Source organism: Larus michahellis, chromosome 2 (assembly GCF_964199755.1).
Source record: "Larus michahellis chromosome 2, bLarMic1.1, whole genome shotgun sequence".
NCBI lineage: Eukaryota > Metazoa > Chordata > Aves > Charadriiformes > Laridae > Larus > Larus michahellis.
This window is the reverse complement of record NC_133897.1, coordinates 38,975,567-38,996,156: the sequence shown is the minus strand read 5'-3', so window position 1 is coordinate 38,996,156 and position 20,590 is coordinate 38,975,567. Positions and strand designations below refer to the sequence as shown.

At 45.2% G+C, this 20,590-nt stretch overlaps 2 protein-coding genes across 2 annotated transcripts in view; both read right to left on the bottom strand.

Annotated features, from left to right (window-relative positions):
* Positions 1-2,001: 2,001 nt before the first annotated feature.
* PRR15 (proline rich 15) lies at positions 2,002-4,505 on the bottom strand. The gene is made up of 2 exons (XM_074574930.1): positions 4,441-4,505; positions 2,002-3,926 (listed from the first exon to the last, which is right to left on the bottom strand). Exon 2 carries the CDS (start codon positions 3,915-3,917, stop codon positions 3,549-3,551), a length of 369 nt encoding a protein of 122 aa, XP_074431031.1. The 5' UTR covers positions 3,918-3,926; positions 4,441-4,505; the 3' UTR covers positions 2,002-3,548.
* Positions 4,506-12,357: 7,852 nt separating this feature from the next.
* The window catches only part of CHN2 (chimerin 2), a 167,125-nt gene continuing 158,892 nt past the window's right edge, over positions 12,358-20,590 (bottom strand). The window contains exons 11-13 of the mRNA XM_074574929.1: positions 19,672-19,809; positions 17,894-17,999; positions 12,358-14,215 (exon numbers count right to left, since the gene is read on the bottom strand). Of these exons, the coding sequence (XP_074431030.1) occupies positions 14,044-14,215; positions 17,894-17,999; positions 19,672-19,809 (416 nt within the window). The 3' untranslated portion in view covers positions 12,358-14,043. The remainder of the gene's footprint in view (positions 14,216-17,893; positions 18,000-19,671; positions 19,810-20,590) is intronic.

Here is a 20,590-nt window from a genome sequence, read left to right as displayed (position 1 = left end):
TTGTTGAGGTCCAGACTGACCAGCCTACAATAGCAGGGAATGATTCACCAGACAGCTACTCACAGATTTATTTTTAGTTTTGGCGAGAGCAGGAATAAGCAGGCATATATTTTGCAAGTTCATTTGAAAAGTTCACTCTATTTACTAAATATTTATTTTTGCCTCAAAACTGCAATCCTAAGCAGTATGTGGAATAATATTAAGAAAATTGCACTACAACTGACATAGCTGAGGTGGAACCTCATATGCTTATTTCCATTTATTTTGTCAGTAAGTCACTGCTTGCTTTTAAAAACAAACAGCAACTACTTTCTCAGCTGCCCCACTTCCTAAACCTACTTTCTGATACATGGTCTTTATAAAGATGAGGGAAATACCTATATTAAGAATGCCGACAAGCCTTTTAATAATTCAATGCACAGAAATGCACCATTGTTATAAGTGGAAAACTATTCTCCAATACAAAAGAAAGGTCCAACTTTCTCCACTTCAAGGGTTAAAAAAAATAATAATTCAGGTGCTCCATAAAATGTGGTCTTTTTCTGTATCAGCTTAATTTATTTACATGTGCATGGATGACTTAAAGCTTTACCTGATGCTCAGGTGACAAACAAAAGGACTATTTCTGCCCCACAAGTTGGTTATGGCCAACAGGGCTTCTCCCCCCTGGCTGTGGTGCACGAGTCAGCACGAACTTAGAGATATTTCTGCGCGGCCCTTGCAGGGAGGGCGGGGAAAGTGAGACGAGGCAGGCAGCCCGTTTTCTCATGGATCTAGTTTTTCAGCGGCTGCTATCAAATTCATTGAAGCAAGGATTTGGCTGAGCAGGAAGATAGAATTACGTCTCCTTCCCACAGCTCAAGGTCAGGATAAAGATGGAGGATGGCTGCGAGCGAGTCATTTTATCTGCATTTATTGACTTTATATTTCAACTGAATTTCCAAGCTGAAAGTACCGTACACAAGGATTAAGACACAGCTAATATTTCGTCACACATTAACCAGCACTGATATCAGATCTTAGCAGCCATCTGAATAGCACACCAAGCTTCTTCTCAAATAAAACCCAAACTGGTAGGTATCTTGTGCTGAAGTAAGGACATGCAACTAATAAACCTGAGACATTTCTAAAGCGTAAATAGAGGTTCACTGTAGAAAGAGGTAGCTCGGAGGTACAGAAGAGTGGAAACTGTATTTTCACAACAGCGTAAGGATTAAAAATGCAGAAAAGCATCTGCATGAGATGTATAAAACACTGTCCAGAGGCCTGGCATGCTCAGGCCTCTGGATAGTTGTGAGGATCTGACCCTCGCAGAGCTCACGCTAAACCAGACACAGGAGTAAGAAATGCACCAGAGCAATATCTGCTTACTTGTTCTTCCATTTTGGACACGCACATACAAAAAAGGTTCTTTGGGCCCTAGAATAAATGAATACAGGCGGAACTTTTTTTACCTATAATAAATACGAACATGTTGCCTTCCAAAGGTGGTGCGACAACCCTGGCAGCAAAGCCACCCCTTTCTGCCCCCTTTCCCCCTGCCCCGGGCTGACTGTAGCTCAAGTAAGGTTTTCCTTCATCCGTCTCTCCGTTCCCAGCTTCTAAACTTTCCTCCTTCTCTCTCACACCCCTTTGTCTGAGGCCGGGGTTGCTCCAATTGCTTCTTCTCAACAGAAGGATTTCAGATGCCCCTTGACGGAAGAGGCTCCACGTAAGAAAAGCATCTCCAAGGAGAAAAGTTTAAGAGCTCCCCCCACAACCCCCCAGGTCATTGCTTGGCCGGCATATAGTCAGGAACATAAAAAGGCAGCCCCAAACCAGTACCTTGTAGTTTTACTAAGTGAAATAAAAAAAAAAGCATACGACTGCACATTGGGTGGAAAAGAGCTTTTATGGAAATAGATTTGATGCTGCAGTCTCTTTGTCCTTGGGTTTCAGAGCCTGAAGGAGTAGGTGAGTGAAGGACCAGTAAGTACTGAAGCCAGCCAGGTTGCCCGAGTTTATCGCACAGGAGCTTTTGAAGTTCATTATATATTATTACACACATTGAACCATTGGGCACTTGCCCGGCATCTACTGTATCATTTCAGTGACTGGTTTAATCTGTATTTTCACCTGGAACTCATCTCTCAGCTCTTGTTTCCTTTCAGGTCACTTTTTATTTTTAATTGTCCTTAAATCATTAGTTACAACCAAACAAAATCATAACTGCATAATACTTGACTGCTAGGAAATAATTTTCAGTCCCTGCCGCTATGTAGTATCTTATCTCACAGTCAGAAAAAGTCTAAAACCATTTTAACAATATAAAGTATATTGCGAATGCATTTAAAATAAATAAATCAGTTGTTGCTACATCCCCTACTATCAAGAAATGTGTTAATTACCGAATGTTTTTTGATGAGTTTGCTCTGTAAGGCACAACACCAGTACAAATCTGGCTTATGGTTTACTTTATCCAAAAAATCCCGGAGCTGATAGATGGAGCAGACAGCTGTCCAAGTTAAAGCGCATTATCTCGCTATCAAAAGAGATCCTGGGAATCTTTAACCTTGCTTCACAAGCCTTGGACACAGTGAAGAACATTTCCAGTGGTGGCCAAGCCCTTTTCCACATTAGGAGTACAACCCTGCCTGTGCTCTCCAGGGCTGCTCTCCTCTCCCAAAGAGAGTATTTACATTTTATCGCACAATTTCTTCATCAGAACTTCATTATACCAGTTATCACCAATTATGCAAAAATCATGTGTTCCCTGGGTAAACAGCGTGAATTTCTAGGTAACAACCGGCCTCCCCCTGTAACAGAACTACGGGAGACCAGACTCTGAAACACCTGCTTATCACTACACAGTGAGAAGAGGGAGAAAACCAGCATGGTCCTGCCTTTTGCATATTTCAATACGACACGATGTGGGGCATGGGCAAGCGCCTGCCCCTCGCCATACCTCTCTTTTGACCCCCGGCAGGGGAAGGAGGATGGCTTCACAGCAGGACAGGAGCAGGTACGGCACCGCCGGAGGTCCTTGGCCCCAAAATTAGAGGAGAGCACTTCGTTCCCCCCTTCCTTCGACAAGGCAGCACGTGAGATGAGAGCAGCAAAGCCCCTCCTTGGCTGAAGAGCAGAGAGGAGCTGGGTGACGGGCCTGAGAAGTCACTGCAGTGGCTCACGGCAAGGGCCGGTGGGAAGGCAGAGAGAGCCCAGCGCCAGCCCTGGGATAGCACCTTTGAGTCCGCTCACCACAGTACAGGGAGTGGGGTGTTTATTGGTGTTATTTCGTTAAGACAATCACGTCGTCCTGTCAGCAAAGGGTTTGGTCTTGGCGGTGTTCGTGTAACGCAGAGGAGTCACTGGTCTAGCAGAGGTGCTGGGCTCCCTGCAGTGTCCAGTCAGTGGCCAATGCCACGCACCTCCATGTCGCCCACGGGGCCAAGCGACCCAGCTGCGGGGCAGCCGCAGGCTCTGGGCCACCTGTCCTGCCGGTGTTCCGGCCACCCGTCCTGTGGCGGCTCCTCACGGGGCCGCGGCTCCGGGGGCGAAGCCTTCTTGGGCTACTCGCTCCCTTGGGCGTCATGGCCCCGGGCACCGCCGCCGTCGAAGACCTCGGGGCTGTCGGCCAGCAGCGAGGTGCGCACCTTCCTCCTCTCCTTGAAGCGACCCGAGTGGGAGACGCGGAGGCTCCGGCGGTTGCCGCCGCCCGCCCCGGCGGCCTCGCCACTGCCGAAGGGGGACGGCTGCTCCTCCCGGCCGCCGGGGCTGGGGGGGGCGGCGGGGGGCGACTCGCTGGCGGCGGGGGGCGGCGGGGCGGCCGCCGCTTCCTTGTGCTTCTTCTTGCTGGTCAGCGACTTCCACCAGGGCCCCGCCGAGCTGGCCTTCACGCCGGCGCGGGGGGCGGCGGTGGCCGCCGCGCTGTCCGCCATCTCCGGCTCCTGCGGGGGGTGGCGGGGGTGGTTAAAGAGAGCGAGGGCGGGCCGGCAGCCGGGCACGCCGCCTCCCGGGACCCCTCCACCGCTCCGGGATCCCGCTTCCCCAGGCACAGGGGAGGCGGGCGGCGCTTCTGGGGGAGGTCTGCCCTTCGCCGCGGGAGCTGCCGGGCAGGGAGGGGACCGGTCCTGCACGGACAGGCGGGTGGGCACCGGGGGAGGATTTTCGCGCTGTGCCCCGGTGACAGGCCGGGAGGCGCCACCCCACCTCCCCCTGCGCGGCCGGCAGGGAGACTTCAAGGTAAATAAAGCGGCGGAGCTGATCCGCGAGACCTGCGCTCGCCACCCCCCCTCAGCCCCAGCGGCGGACCCGAGGCCCGGTACCGTGGGGGCCGCTGCCTCCGCGGGCGGGACGGGGCGGGCAGCCCGCGCACCTCCCGGCGCCTCCTGCGATGGGGCACCGCTCCCTCCCTCCGCCCGCCGGCTCCGGGGCGCAACAGGTAGGGCGGGCGGCACTAACCTGCGGGCGGCCGGCAGCGCTCTCCTTCTCCCCACGGGGAAGCGCGGCCGCTCCTCCCTCCCTCCCTCCGCGGCCGGGAGGCGGCTGTGCGGCGCTGCGGCAGGTGGCGGCCGGCCCCGCCGCTCACCCCCGGGGGCGGGGCGGTGGCCAGGCCGGCCCCGGGGCCGGGGCGGCTCGCGCTCACCTGCCCGGATCGCGCCGACTGGGGCGGGGGAGCGGCCGCGGCGGGGCCGGCCCTCGGTCCTCCAGGTTGCAGAGGGCGGGGAAAGGTCGGCGTGACCCGTCCCCCCGCTGAAGGGACAGCCGGCGGCGGCGGAGGGAGCCGTGGTGACAGCGTGGGCACAGAATGGCCACCCGGGGCTGCCCGCGGCAGATGCGGGGCCGCCGGGGTGCGTGGCCGGAGCAGTAACGCCTGTTGTTTGTGCACATGGTAGATGTTGCCGGGGTGAATGTTGTGTGGCCGTGAAGAAAGTAAGAATTGCCTTTAACTGCCCATCTTTAAAAAAGCAAATGTGGCTGACGTGCTAAGAAAGGCAGTGCCATCTAATATTTATACTTAAACTGGCTTAGAATCGGGACTTTGAATTTCTGTGTGATGAAAGATGGCCATACAAATGTCTTTCCCTTTTTTTTTTTATTCATCCAGAAAGGAGAAAAAATGATTTGGTTGTGCCACCCTATTGTGTTAAACGTGGTGATTTGCTCTTTGGAGAACTATGCCACGTAATATACATTTGATCCCTAACACCCCTCCTGTCAGCTACACGTTCAGTTACCCAGGGGCCCTGTGGAGGAGTTCCTGAAGGCAGAGGTATTACAACCTCATCTTCTTTGGCAGGTCAACTTCTGCTACTTGCAGCTTCCCCAAATAGCCCATAAAGGTAAGACATATGGAAATCGGTGAATGCAGGTTACTGAGGGAGAGGAGCCTGGGGTGTGTGTTTATATTACTCTCTAGATTGCTCTCTTCAAACCCAAAGGCTGGGATAGGGAAGCATGCGTGTACAACACACTCGAAAGTACTCTAAATTGTCTATCATTCTAACTGATACTAGCAGCAAAAAATCTCTCCTATGGAATAAACCAGTAACTTAACTTCCAGTGAGAAAAGATGGCCTTTACATTCCCTCCTAACAAGTAAGCAACTAGCATTTTCTACGATGCATAGCACCAGGGGATGGGGCTCTTTTGGGCCAAGGACAGCAACAGACCATAGGATCAAGTTTCCCCCACAAACTGTAACGTACTGCTATACTACTCATTTGTATCTACGGAGAAAGGGAACACGAGCATCTCTCCTCATCTTGTGTCCCAGGAAAGTGCCTGGGAAAAAGGGAATTTATGAAGAAATAAGGGTAAGTCCTTTCCACAGAACATTACTGGTTGGCATTTATAGCTTCCATTCTGGTTATAGGCTTATACAAAACATTTACCACCATATTACTTGTTTATATTATTTTCATTACCATGGACCTGACCTCTTAGCTCACATAATGCCAAACTTAAATCAGTGTGTTTTTTTCAGTTCAGCCTGTTTCAAAGAATCTTACAATGGAAGAGATTTGTCCTTTTTGCTGCTGCACTGAAAGTAGGGTCTACTGAAAAGAGACAGGCAGGTTGGAAAGCTTTCCGAGAGACGTGTGAGTGCGAGGGTGCTGCCTGCATGAGTACGCAGTGGCACAGGAGGACAGCAAAAGCTGCTCTTGCCTTTGAACGTCAGTGCTACAAATCAGTCACAACACGCTGTTCCGCAAGATTGTCACTAGGGTTAGTGTTTATATGAAAACAACTCTTGACAGTGAAAATGTATGATCTGCCCCTTTCTTACTGCAACAGTACTTGTTGCATGCCTTCAGTACGCATATATTTGCGGTGTTGACATGAAAATAAAATAACCAATTGCCTCTTTTGATGCATTAAAGTTAGATATTATATTCATTTAATGTGACTACTGAAGTTAAATTCTGTCCTTTCTTTGCAGAAGAGGATAAAAATTAATGGGGTTTCATAGTGCCAAATAGGGTGGATGTGCAGCATTCCAGCAGACGCCCCAGTACACTGCAAAATAAAACTGTAGGGCCTCTTATCCTACACTGTAACATGCTCCTTTTGTGTAGGATTGGATCATGTTGACATAAGGTCTCTTCATAATTCTGCAGGCTCTCCAATATTCAGAAGTACACTGGTGTTCTCAAGATTCAGATTCCCAAAGACTAATGTCAGCTCTCAAACTAACCTTATTTATAACACATAAACTGTTACTGCAGTGGAAAAAAAAAAAAAGGTGCTTGATGCGCTTTCCACCACCCTTTTTCCAAACTTTGCAGACCCTCTGCTGTTCAGGTTGAAACTGGACCCTGGAAACCTTAGATTACCAAACCATACACTTAACTAATTGTGTTGAGGGGACCCATCTCACATCATAAGGGAGGCACCATCCACTGCAGACATCAGCCTTCCTGATACCATGGACTGCGCAGTGTCCAGCTGCACTCTGGAACCTTTCCACTTCCAAAACATAACAGCAGCTTTAACCCTGATATTAAATGCGGTTATAACTATACCAAGGGGATCCAACGATGCCCTCAGAAGGATAAAGGCCACTAGTGAATATTGTTATCCTATCTCATGCTTACCTTGAAGCCCCAGACCATCCAGCAAATATACTGGACTTCTGAAACTTGTGATTCTCAAATGCTAGCCGTAAGGCCAAGAACATGTTTGAGCCTACTGTAGAAAAGAACATGGCACTGACACCTGTGAAGAGCAGAGGTCTTCTTAAGTCTGTATTCCCAGCAATATTCAAGAGCATGCTTGAATCTTCAAGTTTCGGTTCCTAAACTGTAACCCTGACCTGACGTACAACTGAGGAATTGGCCCTTAGGAAGAAAATCCACAACACTGATACTTGCTGGCACAAGGGGGCCTCTTAGCATTCAGCATTTAAATCAGTTCTTGAAACTCCTAGATCTCAAAGCCTAAATGTCACCCTAATTTTAACCAAGGGACCCAGGTGTGCAGGAAAAGACCGCACAAAGAATGGGCTCCCATCCGCATCAGGCTGTCTACTCTGAAGAAGCCAGCAGTAACCTCAGCTCTTTAAGCCTTAGATTTCCAAGCGCTAGCAGCATCTCAAACCTTAGCCTTTATTATAAGCACAGGAAGGACTCCAACCCTTTTGTAAAGGTTTCCCTGCTGACACCAGGCTGCTGCTTAAGGCTGTGGGACTGCAGCATCCACACCCAGGCTATGTCTATCCTCCCAAAAAAACAGTGAGTTTGAACCCTGCACCTGGTGAATTGGCTCTCTTGTTAGTGGTGACTTGCTGGCATGATTTTGACCTATGTCAGTGAATACCCACTGTTCAGGCATGGTTTGAAGGCAGTAAGAGCAAAGGATTATTCCCTCTAGGCAGAATGGATAAAACTACACCCATTTGTCTCCCTCCATAATCCTCTGGCTTTATTGCAACAGGTCTTGCACCCTCAAACACTTCAATATACAACGACTCCTGATGTTGTAGTCTAGGACATGCGTTGCACCATCTCAGCCTCAGGGTATGAAAATACCAGTTTGATGCATTATTACCAGTTTGCATTATTACAGGCGATAAATCACAGTTTTTTATTCAGTGCCTCTAGAAAAAAAAAGTACTCAAAGACCATGGGTGACACCATAGGACCCCAAGGGAACCTAAGTTAAGTATAATGTAATGTAGACAGGGCAAGTCCGTGCTGGTTGGCATGGGAGAGGTCCTTGACCCCATTTTATTGAGGACACAGATGTAGTCTTAACTTTCCTAATCTTACCTCCAATGCTAGTGTGGACAATATCCTTGCTTACATGGGATAGCTGCCTACCAGTAGCTCTATGAAGGGAACTAACTAGTCCTGTACTGGAACGTAAGACATTAGCTTGTATTAGTGCTAGTGCTCATCCTCATTCAATGGGAAGCTCATCTTTGTTAATAAATCTATCTCAGAACACAACAGATTCTGAAACTTTACCTTAACAACACCTATACCTATAACGAAGCCCCAAAACTTCATCAAAACAGACCATAAACACAGTTCCTCAAACTTTCAGTTCCTGACCAGCCACCAGCTCTTTCTTGTATCCCATGATTCATCCCCCACAGCAGAAACAAGCAGAGGAAAGTAGGCCCCTAACATCACCAGGCCTTTTCTTATGTCTGCATATCTAGCAACAAACAGGCCGCTGCTTTGAATCCCAAATGCTAAACCTCATCTTCTCTCTCACCCTTATAGTGTCTGAAGATAAAACTAAAGTCATGTTCCTGTAGCAGAACATAAAAATAAAGATATTTGTTGTTAACGTCAGTAGCCTTCCTAGCTCTGCAGGCCTTACAAAAAAATCAGTTCATCCAATATCCATACTCATAACCAGAGAACTCACACACTGTACAGAAAGAGTTGATCGTTATTGATATCAGCACGCTGCAATTCTTGCAACTTCAATAACAACTCAGTTCTTTAGGCTTTAGATTTTCAAAGCCTATCTTTATCCCTACTTTAATTATAACTGTAAGATTCACATCTGTAACAACAAAAAACCCACCATAAATATCTGTCTCTTACTGACATCAGCCCTATTCTGAATACTGAGGGCTGTGCAGCATCCAGTAACAATACAGGTTCTTCAATATTTGCATTTGTAACCTAACTCTAACTGTTACCTTGTTACGAACACCTATGGACCTCAGTCTCCTAATGTTCTTGGGCAGCAGCATGTGTAAATAATATGGATCTTCTTGGACATCGGTCATAGCCGTACCTGCCCTATAGTAGAACAGAAAATAAGGTATCTTCAAATATTGCCAGCAGCAATTCGTGTTCTTCGAGATCTACAGTTCCAAACCCTCCAGCTAACCCTACTCCTCATTCTAAGCTTCACCTTAGTAGTAATAAGTGGCGTGTACTTTTGAGAAAAGAGAGAATACTTTGACTCCCACCTTGTCAGGCCCTGCAGAACCTTGCAATGAAGGCAGCTTCCAGTGGCAAGCTTGGTTCCTGACATCCCCAAGTCTACTGTAAACTGAACCCTGAAGGTTCCCTACTTAAAACCTTCTGCTCATTTCTATTGTAGCTTATAAAGCACTGGTTCCATCAGACACAAACTTTCTTCCTAACTGCAGTACTTGTAACATCCTGCGGTAATCCAGGTCCTTCAGGCTTTGAACTGCCAGTCCTGGCTCTAGCTGTTGCATCAGCATAATTATATCCAGAATGCCATGCCTTCAGAGAAAGATAATGTAAAGTATGGTCCCCATGTAAGATCCATTGATGTCCTAAATCTGCAAGCCCTAGAGCATTCAGCAATAATCATAGTTCCCTAAGGTTCAGATTTCTGAATCTTAACCATGATCTTTACTTTAATCAAGGAATTAATCTCTACAGCTAAAGAACATAAAACGTATGGACGCTCTCACTCTTATCTTCACAAGCCCTGTGGTGTCTTCATTCCCTTTAGATAGCTGTAGGGGATATAGCGATGTAATTCTGCTTTGAAGATCCAGTTAAATGGCATTCTTCTCCTTGTGTAAGTGTTTTGAATTACCTTCCTACTCAGTGTTTTCATCAGTTCCTGGTTATTGACCAGGGGGTTCTGTTTGCACTCGAATCTTCTTCCTCCCTTTTCTGCTGACCTTGACTCTGTACTTGTCAATAAAGAAATAAGAAGGCAGCCAGACAGGCTCCTGCTGCTTATGCCCTTTGGGCAAGGTTTGGGGAAAGTGCAGCATCGAGGGAAAGTATCGTAGCCTCTCCAGCTACTGCCACTTTGGGGAGCTTGAACAGCTGGAGAAGTGCTGTGGACCTTTCTGTGAACCTTCCTCCCATCCCCATCTCCTTTTCTGTCCTCTCCAGCCCCTTCTCAGAGAGCAGGGCAGCACCTACTTAGCCATTAGCAGGATTGGGGGAGCAAGCTGCCTTTGCCCTGTCTGTACTCTGCGTGGGGGAGTGTGGTACTGGAGGCAGCTGAAGGTAGCGCGGAAGAGGCTGGGGGCTGCCTTCATCTCCAGGTGGGAGGGAGGAGGAGAGAGCAGCAGCCTAGCTCGGTTAGGAAAACGCTCTCCCTCCAGACATGTGAGTCCAGGCGGGGCCCTGTGCAAACACAGTTAATCATCTCATGGTGATTGAGATGACCTCATTTGTACAGGTCTGCACTGTGCAGTGTTTGAGCTTATCATAAAAGAGAATATACAGCTGCTCCACGCGCTCTGCAAACCCCTCTCAGTACCTTCACTTTCACCTCCTTGCAGCCTGACTTTAAGCCCTCCTTCAGCCCAGCTATTTATTACCACAGGCACTCCTTTGCTCAGTGGCCCTGTCAGCTCGAAATATTTAAACCTGACAGCAACAAGTCTCGCAAAGACAGGGGTATGAAGAAGAGATTTCAGCTGTTCTGCAGCACTCAGGAAAGTCGCTACCTTAGAAACCATTAACTTCATTTAATGTTTCACTAAGCGTGGCTGAGACACTTCTGCTTTATGGGTGGCAAGTCGTCTCACCCCGGTAGCTCCAAGGACCAGCTGTAAGGGGGTACAGAGCTGTGCCCATCACACCAGAAGATGGGGCTAGCTGAATGGCAGATGGGAAGCATGGGCGGATGCCGGCAGTCGGGGACTGCTGCTGCACCCACAGCGCTCCACCAAAGGCCTTCTCCAGTAGCTGGAGGGGAACAAGGTTCCTGCCGAACATCCAGCTGCAGACAGGCACAGGTATCTCCCCTGCTTCCCGAGGAGCAGAAACAAAATGACCTAGCAGGGAAGTTACATCAGCTGAAACACAGACTTCTAGAGCATCTTCCAAATGACTCTCACTCTCTCAAGCAGCGCCTCATGTGAGATATATCATCACACTCTGCTGGATGCTTTGAAGCAAAGGGAAGATCCAGTCAGACACATTTTTTTCTGCGTACTGGAGTATAGGTTTGCATTACAGAGACACGTGCTTTGTCTTCTCCTTTAGCAGTCAGTTTTGCAGAGAAAAGTCCGCTGGCTGTTTATTTCCATGAATGGTGAATGTGGACCAGAGACAATTGTATCTCAGAGGTGCTGCTCAGCCCCAGGTGCAATGGTGATGGCCACAGTAAGTCTGACATAAGAGATGAAGGGTGTGCAGCACTAATGTAGCATGGAGGGGACAGGGTCCTTTTATCTCCACACTCAGCATGCCCCTGAGGATGCTTGCCATCGTTTATCTGAGACAAACATAGACAATTCATTAGATATTTGTGTTTTAGGATGCAGAACCATACTGTTCCCTCCATCCAATAGATTAAAAACTTCTTCACTCCAAGGAGACCCTGCATGGGTGTTTCTAAACACACTGCTTTGTACTGTCATTGAATCCTTAGGATGGGGCATGTGTTGAAGACCCCAGACCGTGAGCCATGTCAAAGCTACCAGTTTGCTCATGGTAGAGGGAAAGGGAGAAGCAGAAGTAGAATGGCTTGTTTGTCTTCCTGCAAAAATAAAAAATGGCACTAAAATACTGTTCTTGCCTTAAAAAAATAACTCATTACTGAACTGACCAGAAAAAATAAAGAAAATCATTGTTAGTCAAATGTCTGCGTTCAAGGGAGTGGCAAAGTGGCAAAGTGGCCATCAAATCTGATGGCATTGATTCCTGGATATTGATTGGATTGATATTGTGATTCATTGCTTGCTTGAAGTTTTACACAGAGGTGGTTCAGGGTGGCTGCAGGAAATAAATGTGTGCATAGGGCTTAGCTGTGGTAGTATGGGCATCCAAGTGCCAATCTGAAACTGCTGACACTCAGTAAAACTGTTTTAAGTTTTCCAAGTAGGAAAGTTTCCAGCAATGTCAGGATGGTAATTAGCGATTGATTTTCATTTGGCAGCTTGCCATGTGGTCAGAGTCACAGACACCAGAAGTCTTTTAACACATTTAATGGGATTTTTCCTTCCATTTACACTATCATAAATTACAAAGCATATTTCACTTCACAAAATAAAACCATTTCCAGATCATTTTTATGACAGTATTAAGTAGTACATAACCTACAACAAATAGTCCTGTAAAAGGCAGGAGGATCTATGGAAGTACTGGGAACTCAGACTATTTAGCATTTGCTCTGCAATCTGGGTTAATCTATCTAGCCCTTAGTTATTTCTCTAGAAGACGACAAATTTACAGTCATACCCTACACCTCCCTTCATTATCATAGTTACACATATTTTTCAATTTGAATAGAAACATGTGCTCCCTGAAATAATTCAGGAAACTGCATCACTGAGTTACCAAGCATATGATACAAACTATCAAGATGAGGGATTATTATAATTTTTTTTTGTATTGAAAATTGAGTTTGGTAGTAAAGTATGTTGATGTTCTATGCTTGCAGAAACATCTCATGCTCAGAAACAGTTCTAACATTAGGAATAAGTTGCAGTTAGACTATGAACTCTGTAGGTCAATGTTTGTGAGGGGAGAAAAATATTAAAATTTGGTAATAATTAAATTTACCAACTCCCACATTTCCTACACATTCTTTCTTTTTTTTTTTAAACAAACCATCATGAAACACATTCAAGATAAATACCTACATTTGTAGCAGATTTACTGTACGTTTATAAATACAGAAACATGACAAAACATAACTCGATTTTTACAGAAAAACCAAATCCTTCATAATTAACCCAAAAAAGTGCTAACTTTTCAACAAGGCCAGAAAATATCCAGTGTCCCAGCATCACTTAACTTACATATTACTGTAATCCAAGAAAAATCTGGCATGTGAAACTGATACTACCACCAGGACTTTTGAAAAATTCTCAATAACATATTTTACATTGGAGTAAAAAAAAAAAAAAAAAGAGTAGAAAATACTATGTGTTTTGGGAAATTTCAAATGTCTAAAAGTGTACAGTTTAGGATGCTAGTGCCTAAATGCGAAGAAACCTAAGGAAAGCTGGAATACACACAAGAAAAGAATTCTCCTTTAAAACACTTGCAATGAAAGAGGTATGTCAGGATAATACTGCATTAGTGGTAATTGTTTTCAATATATCATAGCAAAAATGCTGGAAAGAATTACGTGGAAAATAATCAATGCACCGCATTGATTTATAGTTTGTTAAAATAAAATGCCATTCTTTCAGCTAGGTAAAGTAAAAATATCTTTATAATATAGGTTCTGTTTCACAATTGACATATATAATTATGTCTCATGGAGAGGGAAATGTATAGGCGTATACAAGTAACACTGATTAAGTACCTTTTTGCTTCTCTAGCCATATTAAAATATGTTTTGTGTTTCTTAATAAGTTAACAATAAAATTGTTTGCAACTTCTCAAAACAAATATACATCTGAGGCAAGGCAAAAGATACAAGGTAAGAGGATTTTTTCTGACCTTTTTTTTCCCTTCTACAAAAAGGCATATGTCTATGAGACATAAGCTTTCCCTAAACATTTTGGCATCCATCTGCAACTTTGCAGAAATTGAAGTGCAGTCAAGGAACTTTTCCTTTATGTTTAAAAAAATTTAAAGAAATGTTGTTTTTCCTTCCAACTAATTATTTTAAAACAAATGGCTTTGAAGATGCGCCTCTCTTCCTCTAAAAGAGAACATCTTCATTTTCTATTAAAATCTGCACAATTAACTTCTGGTACCGCATGTCATTCAGCGTAGCAAGGGTACTGTCCTCTGGAGGTCTCATTAATGTAGGTCCAAACACTATTCCCAGGTTTTCAGCATTCATAAAATTTTCCTTTTCATGCAAGGTAACCCTAAAATAGAAAAAAAAAAGAAAAGAAAAAAAGAAAAAAAAAGTAAGTAGTTGTTTACTTCCCAGAAGAAAAGAATATATGCGCCTCAATCTGTAGTCCCACTTCACAACAAGCATTGGTAGATAATGGAATTTTTCAGTAACAATTTCTACTTTCTCTCAATATAGTAACTGCTTCCACGGCAAGTACAATGCAGTTTTGGTGGGACTTTGAGTTCCAGTGCCTTTAAAAACCCCTCCTGCAACTCTCAAGTGATTTTTTTCCACATGGCTATCCGTTAGGGTGTAAGAATTAGTGTCAATTGCTTTTTTGAAAAACATAATCATGGTTTAAATGGTGATGTACAGAGCAGGCCTCTACTCTACAATAACTACAGTTCCCTGGTGTGTTGTACCGGCGGTGCGGATGTGCTTCCAAGAACATGAACCCAGATTTTCTTTTGATTACCAGTGATCCCCACGCTTCCAGCCTGCAGGACGCCACCCATTCACGCATTTCTGCCTTGCTGGCTGCCTCAGGCCAACCAACATCTGAGTGTTCCCGATTGCTTGTTATACTTTAGGGGTAGGCTGAAACCTGGAGCAGCCTGAAGTCAGACTGCTACAAACGCCATCTACCCTTGACAGAGAACAGAAATACTTCTAGGAAGGAGCCGGGGCTGTCTGTTCCCTGACATGGGGCATATAATGTAAATACAAAAAAAGTAGGCTACATGTGGCTGGAACAAACACAGGCTGCCAAGGATGCAGAGAAGTCATCCCTTAGGCCTGCTGGGAAAGGCAAGGTGTGCTCGGGGTTTCCCTCCAGGTAATGGAGCTGGATCACATCAGTGTTGTCGCAGCAAGCCTTTGGCATTGGAGTTGGGTCCTGAGGGTGCTCCTGCATTGCACTGTAGAGGCAGCCGTGGTCCCTTCATCGGTCACGGTCCCTCATGGACCAGACACTTGCTGTTACTAAGTGGAGCACGGGTGAAGTTTCACATCTCCTCCACACGCAACTCCTCTGCCAGGGTGGAGCACATCTGGTTTTGGAGCCAGCTCTCCTGGCAACGGCTGAGACTGGCCTTGGCCATGGCAATTCCCAGCTGGGCAGCAGCGGGGCAGTAGATTCCCCCATGCCATCAGGGGAGCACAAAGAGGCTGAAACCAGGCGTAATCTGGTCTTCCCTTGTTTGCAAGGTCTTTATATGACTGGGTTTTGCTTCTACTGCTGCAAAGAGTGGCTCTGTCACAGAAAAACACCATTCCCCTTTGCTTTCAGGACAGAAATCTGTTACTGCCCTTACAGATGCGTCACCATCTTCTAACACAGGTATGTTAGCTGTGCTTTGCAAGGAGAAAAGACAAACCACAGCTGTCTAGCCCAAGCCACCTCTACGCAAGTATATGCATAGCGCTCTGCTTTCCATCTGAGGCTGTACGCAGCAGAGACATTAAACAGCAGTGCCGCGCCACATGCATCTTCCTGGCACCTCTGTGCAGGAGCGTGGGGCTTGCTGCATGCCCTGGGGTGAACACAGAGAAGATGCACAGCTTCACCGACACATCAGCATGGATGGAGTTGTACATATTTCGCCACAGGGGGGACTGCTCATGCTGCTGTATTTCCTCCAATTTTGAGCAAAAAGTTATCAGAAAGACAACTGCAGAAAACAATTAATTAACTGGCTGACAAACTAATTTTTCATCGCTGACATTGTCCTCTGCCGGATTTTTCTGTGCTTTTAACAACAACTTGGTGCAGTTTCTTTTCTGTTGAGAAGCAGAGCTGGTGTAGAGGCTGTGATCCTGGAGTCTTTTCCCTGACACCGGTGCATGTTTTCTTCATGCAGGAAGAGCCTTATGGGGCTGGAGTTGGGACTCTTAAGCTACAGAAGAGCATAGTCAGAAGCTAAAGGATCCTTCCCTCTTTCACATTCACATCTCTCCGACAGATCTGCCATAGGAACTGACATGCACCTGATTTCCGTGTGGATGCTGAAAGCTACAATTTGGGAAAGGAGAGGAAATTCATTGTGTGACTTGCAGGTATTTGAGAGAGAAAGCTTAATCAGCTCTTTGGACTATTTTTGTCTAATCAGTAGTTCAGCTCAACAGCTGGAGAGGTCGTGATCCTGCAGCCTTTTCATAGACTCCTTGACACCGGTGCATGTCTTCTCCATGAAGGAAGAGCCTTATGGGGCTGGAGTTGGGACTCCAGCAGTTCATGGAAAAGAAGGAAGGCAAGTCAATACGTGGCTATTAAAAATTTGCTGCAGGGACATGAAAGTATGTCTGTGTGCAGGTCCCTGGCTTGTCTACAGCCTCCCCGGGCCTTCTTAAAAGCCAGCATGGTTCATCCTGAGTTGCCCACACGTATGTGCTGACAAGGGTGGGTGTTTGCACATCTCATTTCTGCAGAGCGCGAAGAAGCTCCAGCGTGCCCAAGTACTGTCTCACCAAAAGGAAAAATTACTCAGTTGTAATGACCTCAGCCTATTCAAAATGAGGAAAAGTCTCTGCATAATGAGAACCCGATTGAGCATGAAATGCACTTCACACAAGCTCTCTGATGCAATTTTATGGGAGTTGAGGTCTTTTTGGGTTGGCATTAATAGTGCAGAAGAGTGCAGATCAAACCCAGAAAGTACTCCAAATTTGCAACCGGGTTGCAAGTAGTGGGACAACTAAGAAGAGACCAAAGGCTAGCTGTATGAGAGGTGAGTAGTTTTCTTCCCCCCTTATCCCTTTTTCTGTTACTTCCAAGTAGCACCATAAACTTTAACCAGAGAAAAGGGACATCTTGGGCAATATATGCTTAAACGAAGGCCTGCTTTGAGATGGCAGTGCCAGTCTTTAGTCAGCTTCAGTTTTTAAAAACTTACAAAGAAGACTTCCCGAGGCATGTAAATACCCAAAGTAGCAAAGAGGAGTTAGCATCGTATTGAAAAACAGTTCTTAGTGAAAGTCATTTAATGAAAGTGAGGCACCCTCTTTGTAGCACTTCGTAATTTTCCTAGGTACCTTGCTGAAAACTTGGCAAACTTGGCAGTACATTCCCAAGTCACTTTCAAAAATGAAATTCAGGCACTTCTGAAAACTTTGTATGCCTTATGAAGCCTTATGTATGCATTATGTATGCCTAAAGAAGCTTTGGAAAGCAAATGTGGCAGAGTGTGTTTAAAACCGAAAGAGATACAACTGGCAAGGGCCTGTATTGCTTTTACTAGTCGTATAAATACAGGCCCTACTTGATTCTTGGCTTAACTGTGATGTGAGCAAACAACTCGTAAGAGACAGCTCTTTCCTTTTAGAGTTATCTGTCGTTCAAGAAGACGAATCAGGAGGTAAGGGGAGGCAGAAAAAAACACGATCAAGTGACTTACTGCAGCACACCTAGCACATCTCTGAAGTACCCGCCATTCCGGTATTTCTCAGATATTATCTGCCTCAGAGAAGCATGACAAATCTCAATTAACTCTTCAAAGGTTTGTGATGATCTGCCAGCAAAAGGATCTATATGTATGCATAGCCAACATGCATTTATACAAACATAGCCTGCCTGTTTATTTGTAACGTTACTGTTTTACTGGCAGTGCCACTAAATGGAAGCTTTATTGGTACTTTCAGTAATACCTCTCATTCAAAGCAGAAAATTGTGAAGCTCTTCAAGAATTATCCCACATGCCAATTAACTCACTTTTTGAGATGAATCATTAGGTATCTAAGTGTCTCGTAGTGCGCAGCAGGGAGTAACATCAACACTTCATGTATTGCTTCTAGTCGTTCATCAGGATTGGAGATTTCTGTAAAAACACCAAACAGGATTAATGTTAATAGAGCTTTCTACTTGTAAACATCAATAATTCAGGAAGCTAAGTTATTATTATGGTGTCATTTACCAGCCATTGACTGTGCTCGGAGGGATAAATATTAAACTGAGAAACATGCAGCTTATCAGCAACTTTTGCATCCTCAAAAAAAAAGACTTTACAAAGAAATCTGCAACAAAGACCACGTGATAGTCATCTCTATGGTCTGTGGCTCTATCTACAGGCCTGTATAGGTACAGTATCTGAGCTTTGTTAAGTGCTTCATAATACTTTGCCTACAACTGACTTTTTAAAATCTTACATAAGATTACTTCCATTAGCCTTCAATACCAGACGGGAGTGTGGCTATAAGCTTTAGACTGTGCTTGAATGTGTAAATTTAGCTAGAGACTGAAATGACATGGAATTATATAAACGAAGATTTCTGAACACCTTTAAATACGTAGGTATCAGTGATCGGAGAGCATCAGTGCTCATTTGGCAATCTCTAAAAATCTGAGCAGGATTTACATGTATTTTACATGAAAAGTATGGATTCCTAAGCTGTGAACTGAGTCAGAGTTGTATTTGTTGCGTGACTTTCCATACAAATGGCACCAGCAGCTTGAAATTTTAGAAGATTAAGAATCTTTACGTCCTGCTTTTAAGAGATTGGCATATCGATGTGACGGGAACTGCTTCCTCTGGGCATGTTCTTTATAGAACAAGTGATGAGCAAGTATAATTTCTCTGCCAAGGAGGAAGAGGAGAGTGCAGAGGAGCAGTATCTGTGGTTGCACGGGGAGTGCAGGGTAGGGGCAGGCAGAGGGGAAGGGAAGGCAGCGCAGTCACACAGGCAGGACGCTCTGCCTGCTGCTTATCCACGTACTGGGTGCCATTTCAAAATTACTAAGGTTAATTGTTAAAGAAGAAAGCATGCTACTTCTTAAGACACATCAGTTCTTTGACATGCTTTGCTAATAATCTGATTTTGATGCAATCCATCTGGTGAGTTTTCATTAGGGACTATCATTACGTGGAAAGCTATGCCCTGGAGAGCAGAATTTGAGGCAAATCTCAGCTCGCTCTGACAACATGATGGCAGTGAATGCTGCTGACCTCCTCCTTCTGTGGTAGTGTGCACCCACGACCTGCCGGCTCTGGGTGGGGGGTGACTGTCCGTGCCTCCCATCTGGACACGGGTTAGATACCGTAGGACCTAACGAAGAGTGGATGCGCCTGAACTGTGGGGCAGGTGTGGTTCGCGGTGTGCCTCGTTGCTCTGATCCCTCGCTGACTGAAGGAGGGGACCTGCTTGTCAGTGGTGGAGATTTGTTGCCAAAGGAGGCCACCACGCAGGACATGGGGAAAATGGTGGGTAAATGGGAAGCATCCTCAAGGCTCACACTGTTTGCTCATCCCTGACCTGTCATAGATCACCTGGTGTTGCATGTGTGACACCAGCCCTGGGATGGTGTACCTGCATGATGTCCCATCTGCAATAATATTCAGGCAGAAGTTTCAAGTGAAAGAAGGACATGACAGAGACGTAATGAACAGAACGGTGCCCGACTTGTTGTCTGTCTCTTCTTTTTCTTTAAGATGGACAGCTTTATGGATGGGAAATGTAATTAAAGATCAGTACACATTACTACGCAATACTTACTTGCTGCCTCTATGAACTTGGAATAGGTGTCATAGGTGATCACGGGAATCGGTAAGTCTCTGAAGTACAGCTTCAGTGCTCCGGCAATGATGTTTATGTCTGGATAAATAGTGGCAGAAATATCAGCCTTGTCACCATCTGGAAGAGGAGGAAGAAATCTTTTTGAAACCAGGCTAATTTTGACTGAAGCAAGGCTAGGCTTCTAATTCAGATTTATTGTCTCCAACCTGACAAGAAAAAACAACCTGAAAGCATTTGGAAGGCTTAAATGAGAATATATTGCTACCGACTTCACAGTATATGAATGAGGAATGGTAGTTTCTTTATCTTTTAGTAAAGAATTTATTTGCTTACATCTTTTGGAGAGGCTAGTGATTACACCAACAACATTTGCAGTGTACCATCTCACACGTAATTTTTAATGTTGTATGAAAAATCATGTTAATAATATATTTATTGAATTTGGCCCACTTATTCACTGAAAATAAGCTATTAATAACTTGTTCCGATGTTGTATTTTGTATCCGCAGATCAATGCACAGGAGTACGAACCATTCTTTTCATTTTCACTTGGGAAAAAAGAGGCACAGAGAAATAACATAAATTTCTAATGACCCTCAGGAGGAAAATTCAGAGTAAACATCCAAATTTTGTAAGTCCTGCACCAATCTATCTATACTGATTAGCTAGTAAGAAAGCTGCCTGATTTTCTGGATGTCCTCTAATGTCCTCGTATTTGACTTATTTATTTATAGCAAAGATTTGAATTTAAATAGACATGCTATGGCATTTAGCTATACAATTTATTCTGAAATGTGTATCGCAATTTGTTAAATGAATATGGATACTTGTAATGGATGAACAGCTAAATAGATGAATTATGCAACTGAAACAACATACATTTTATTTGCCACATATT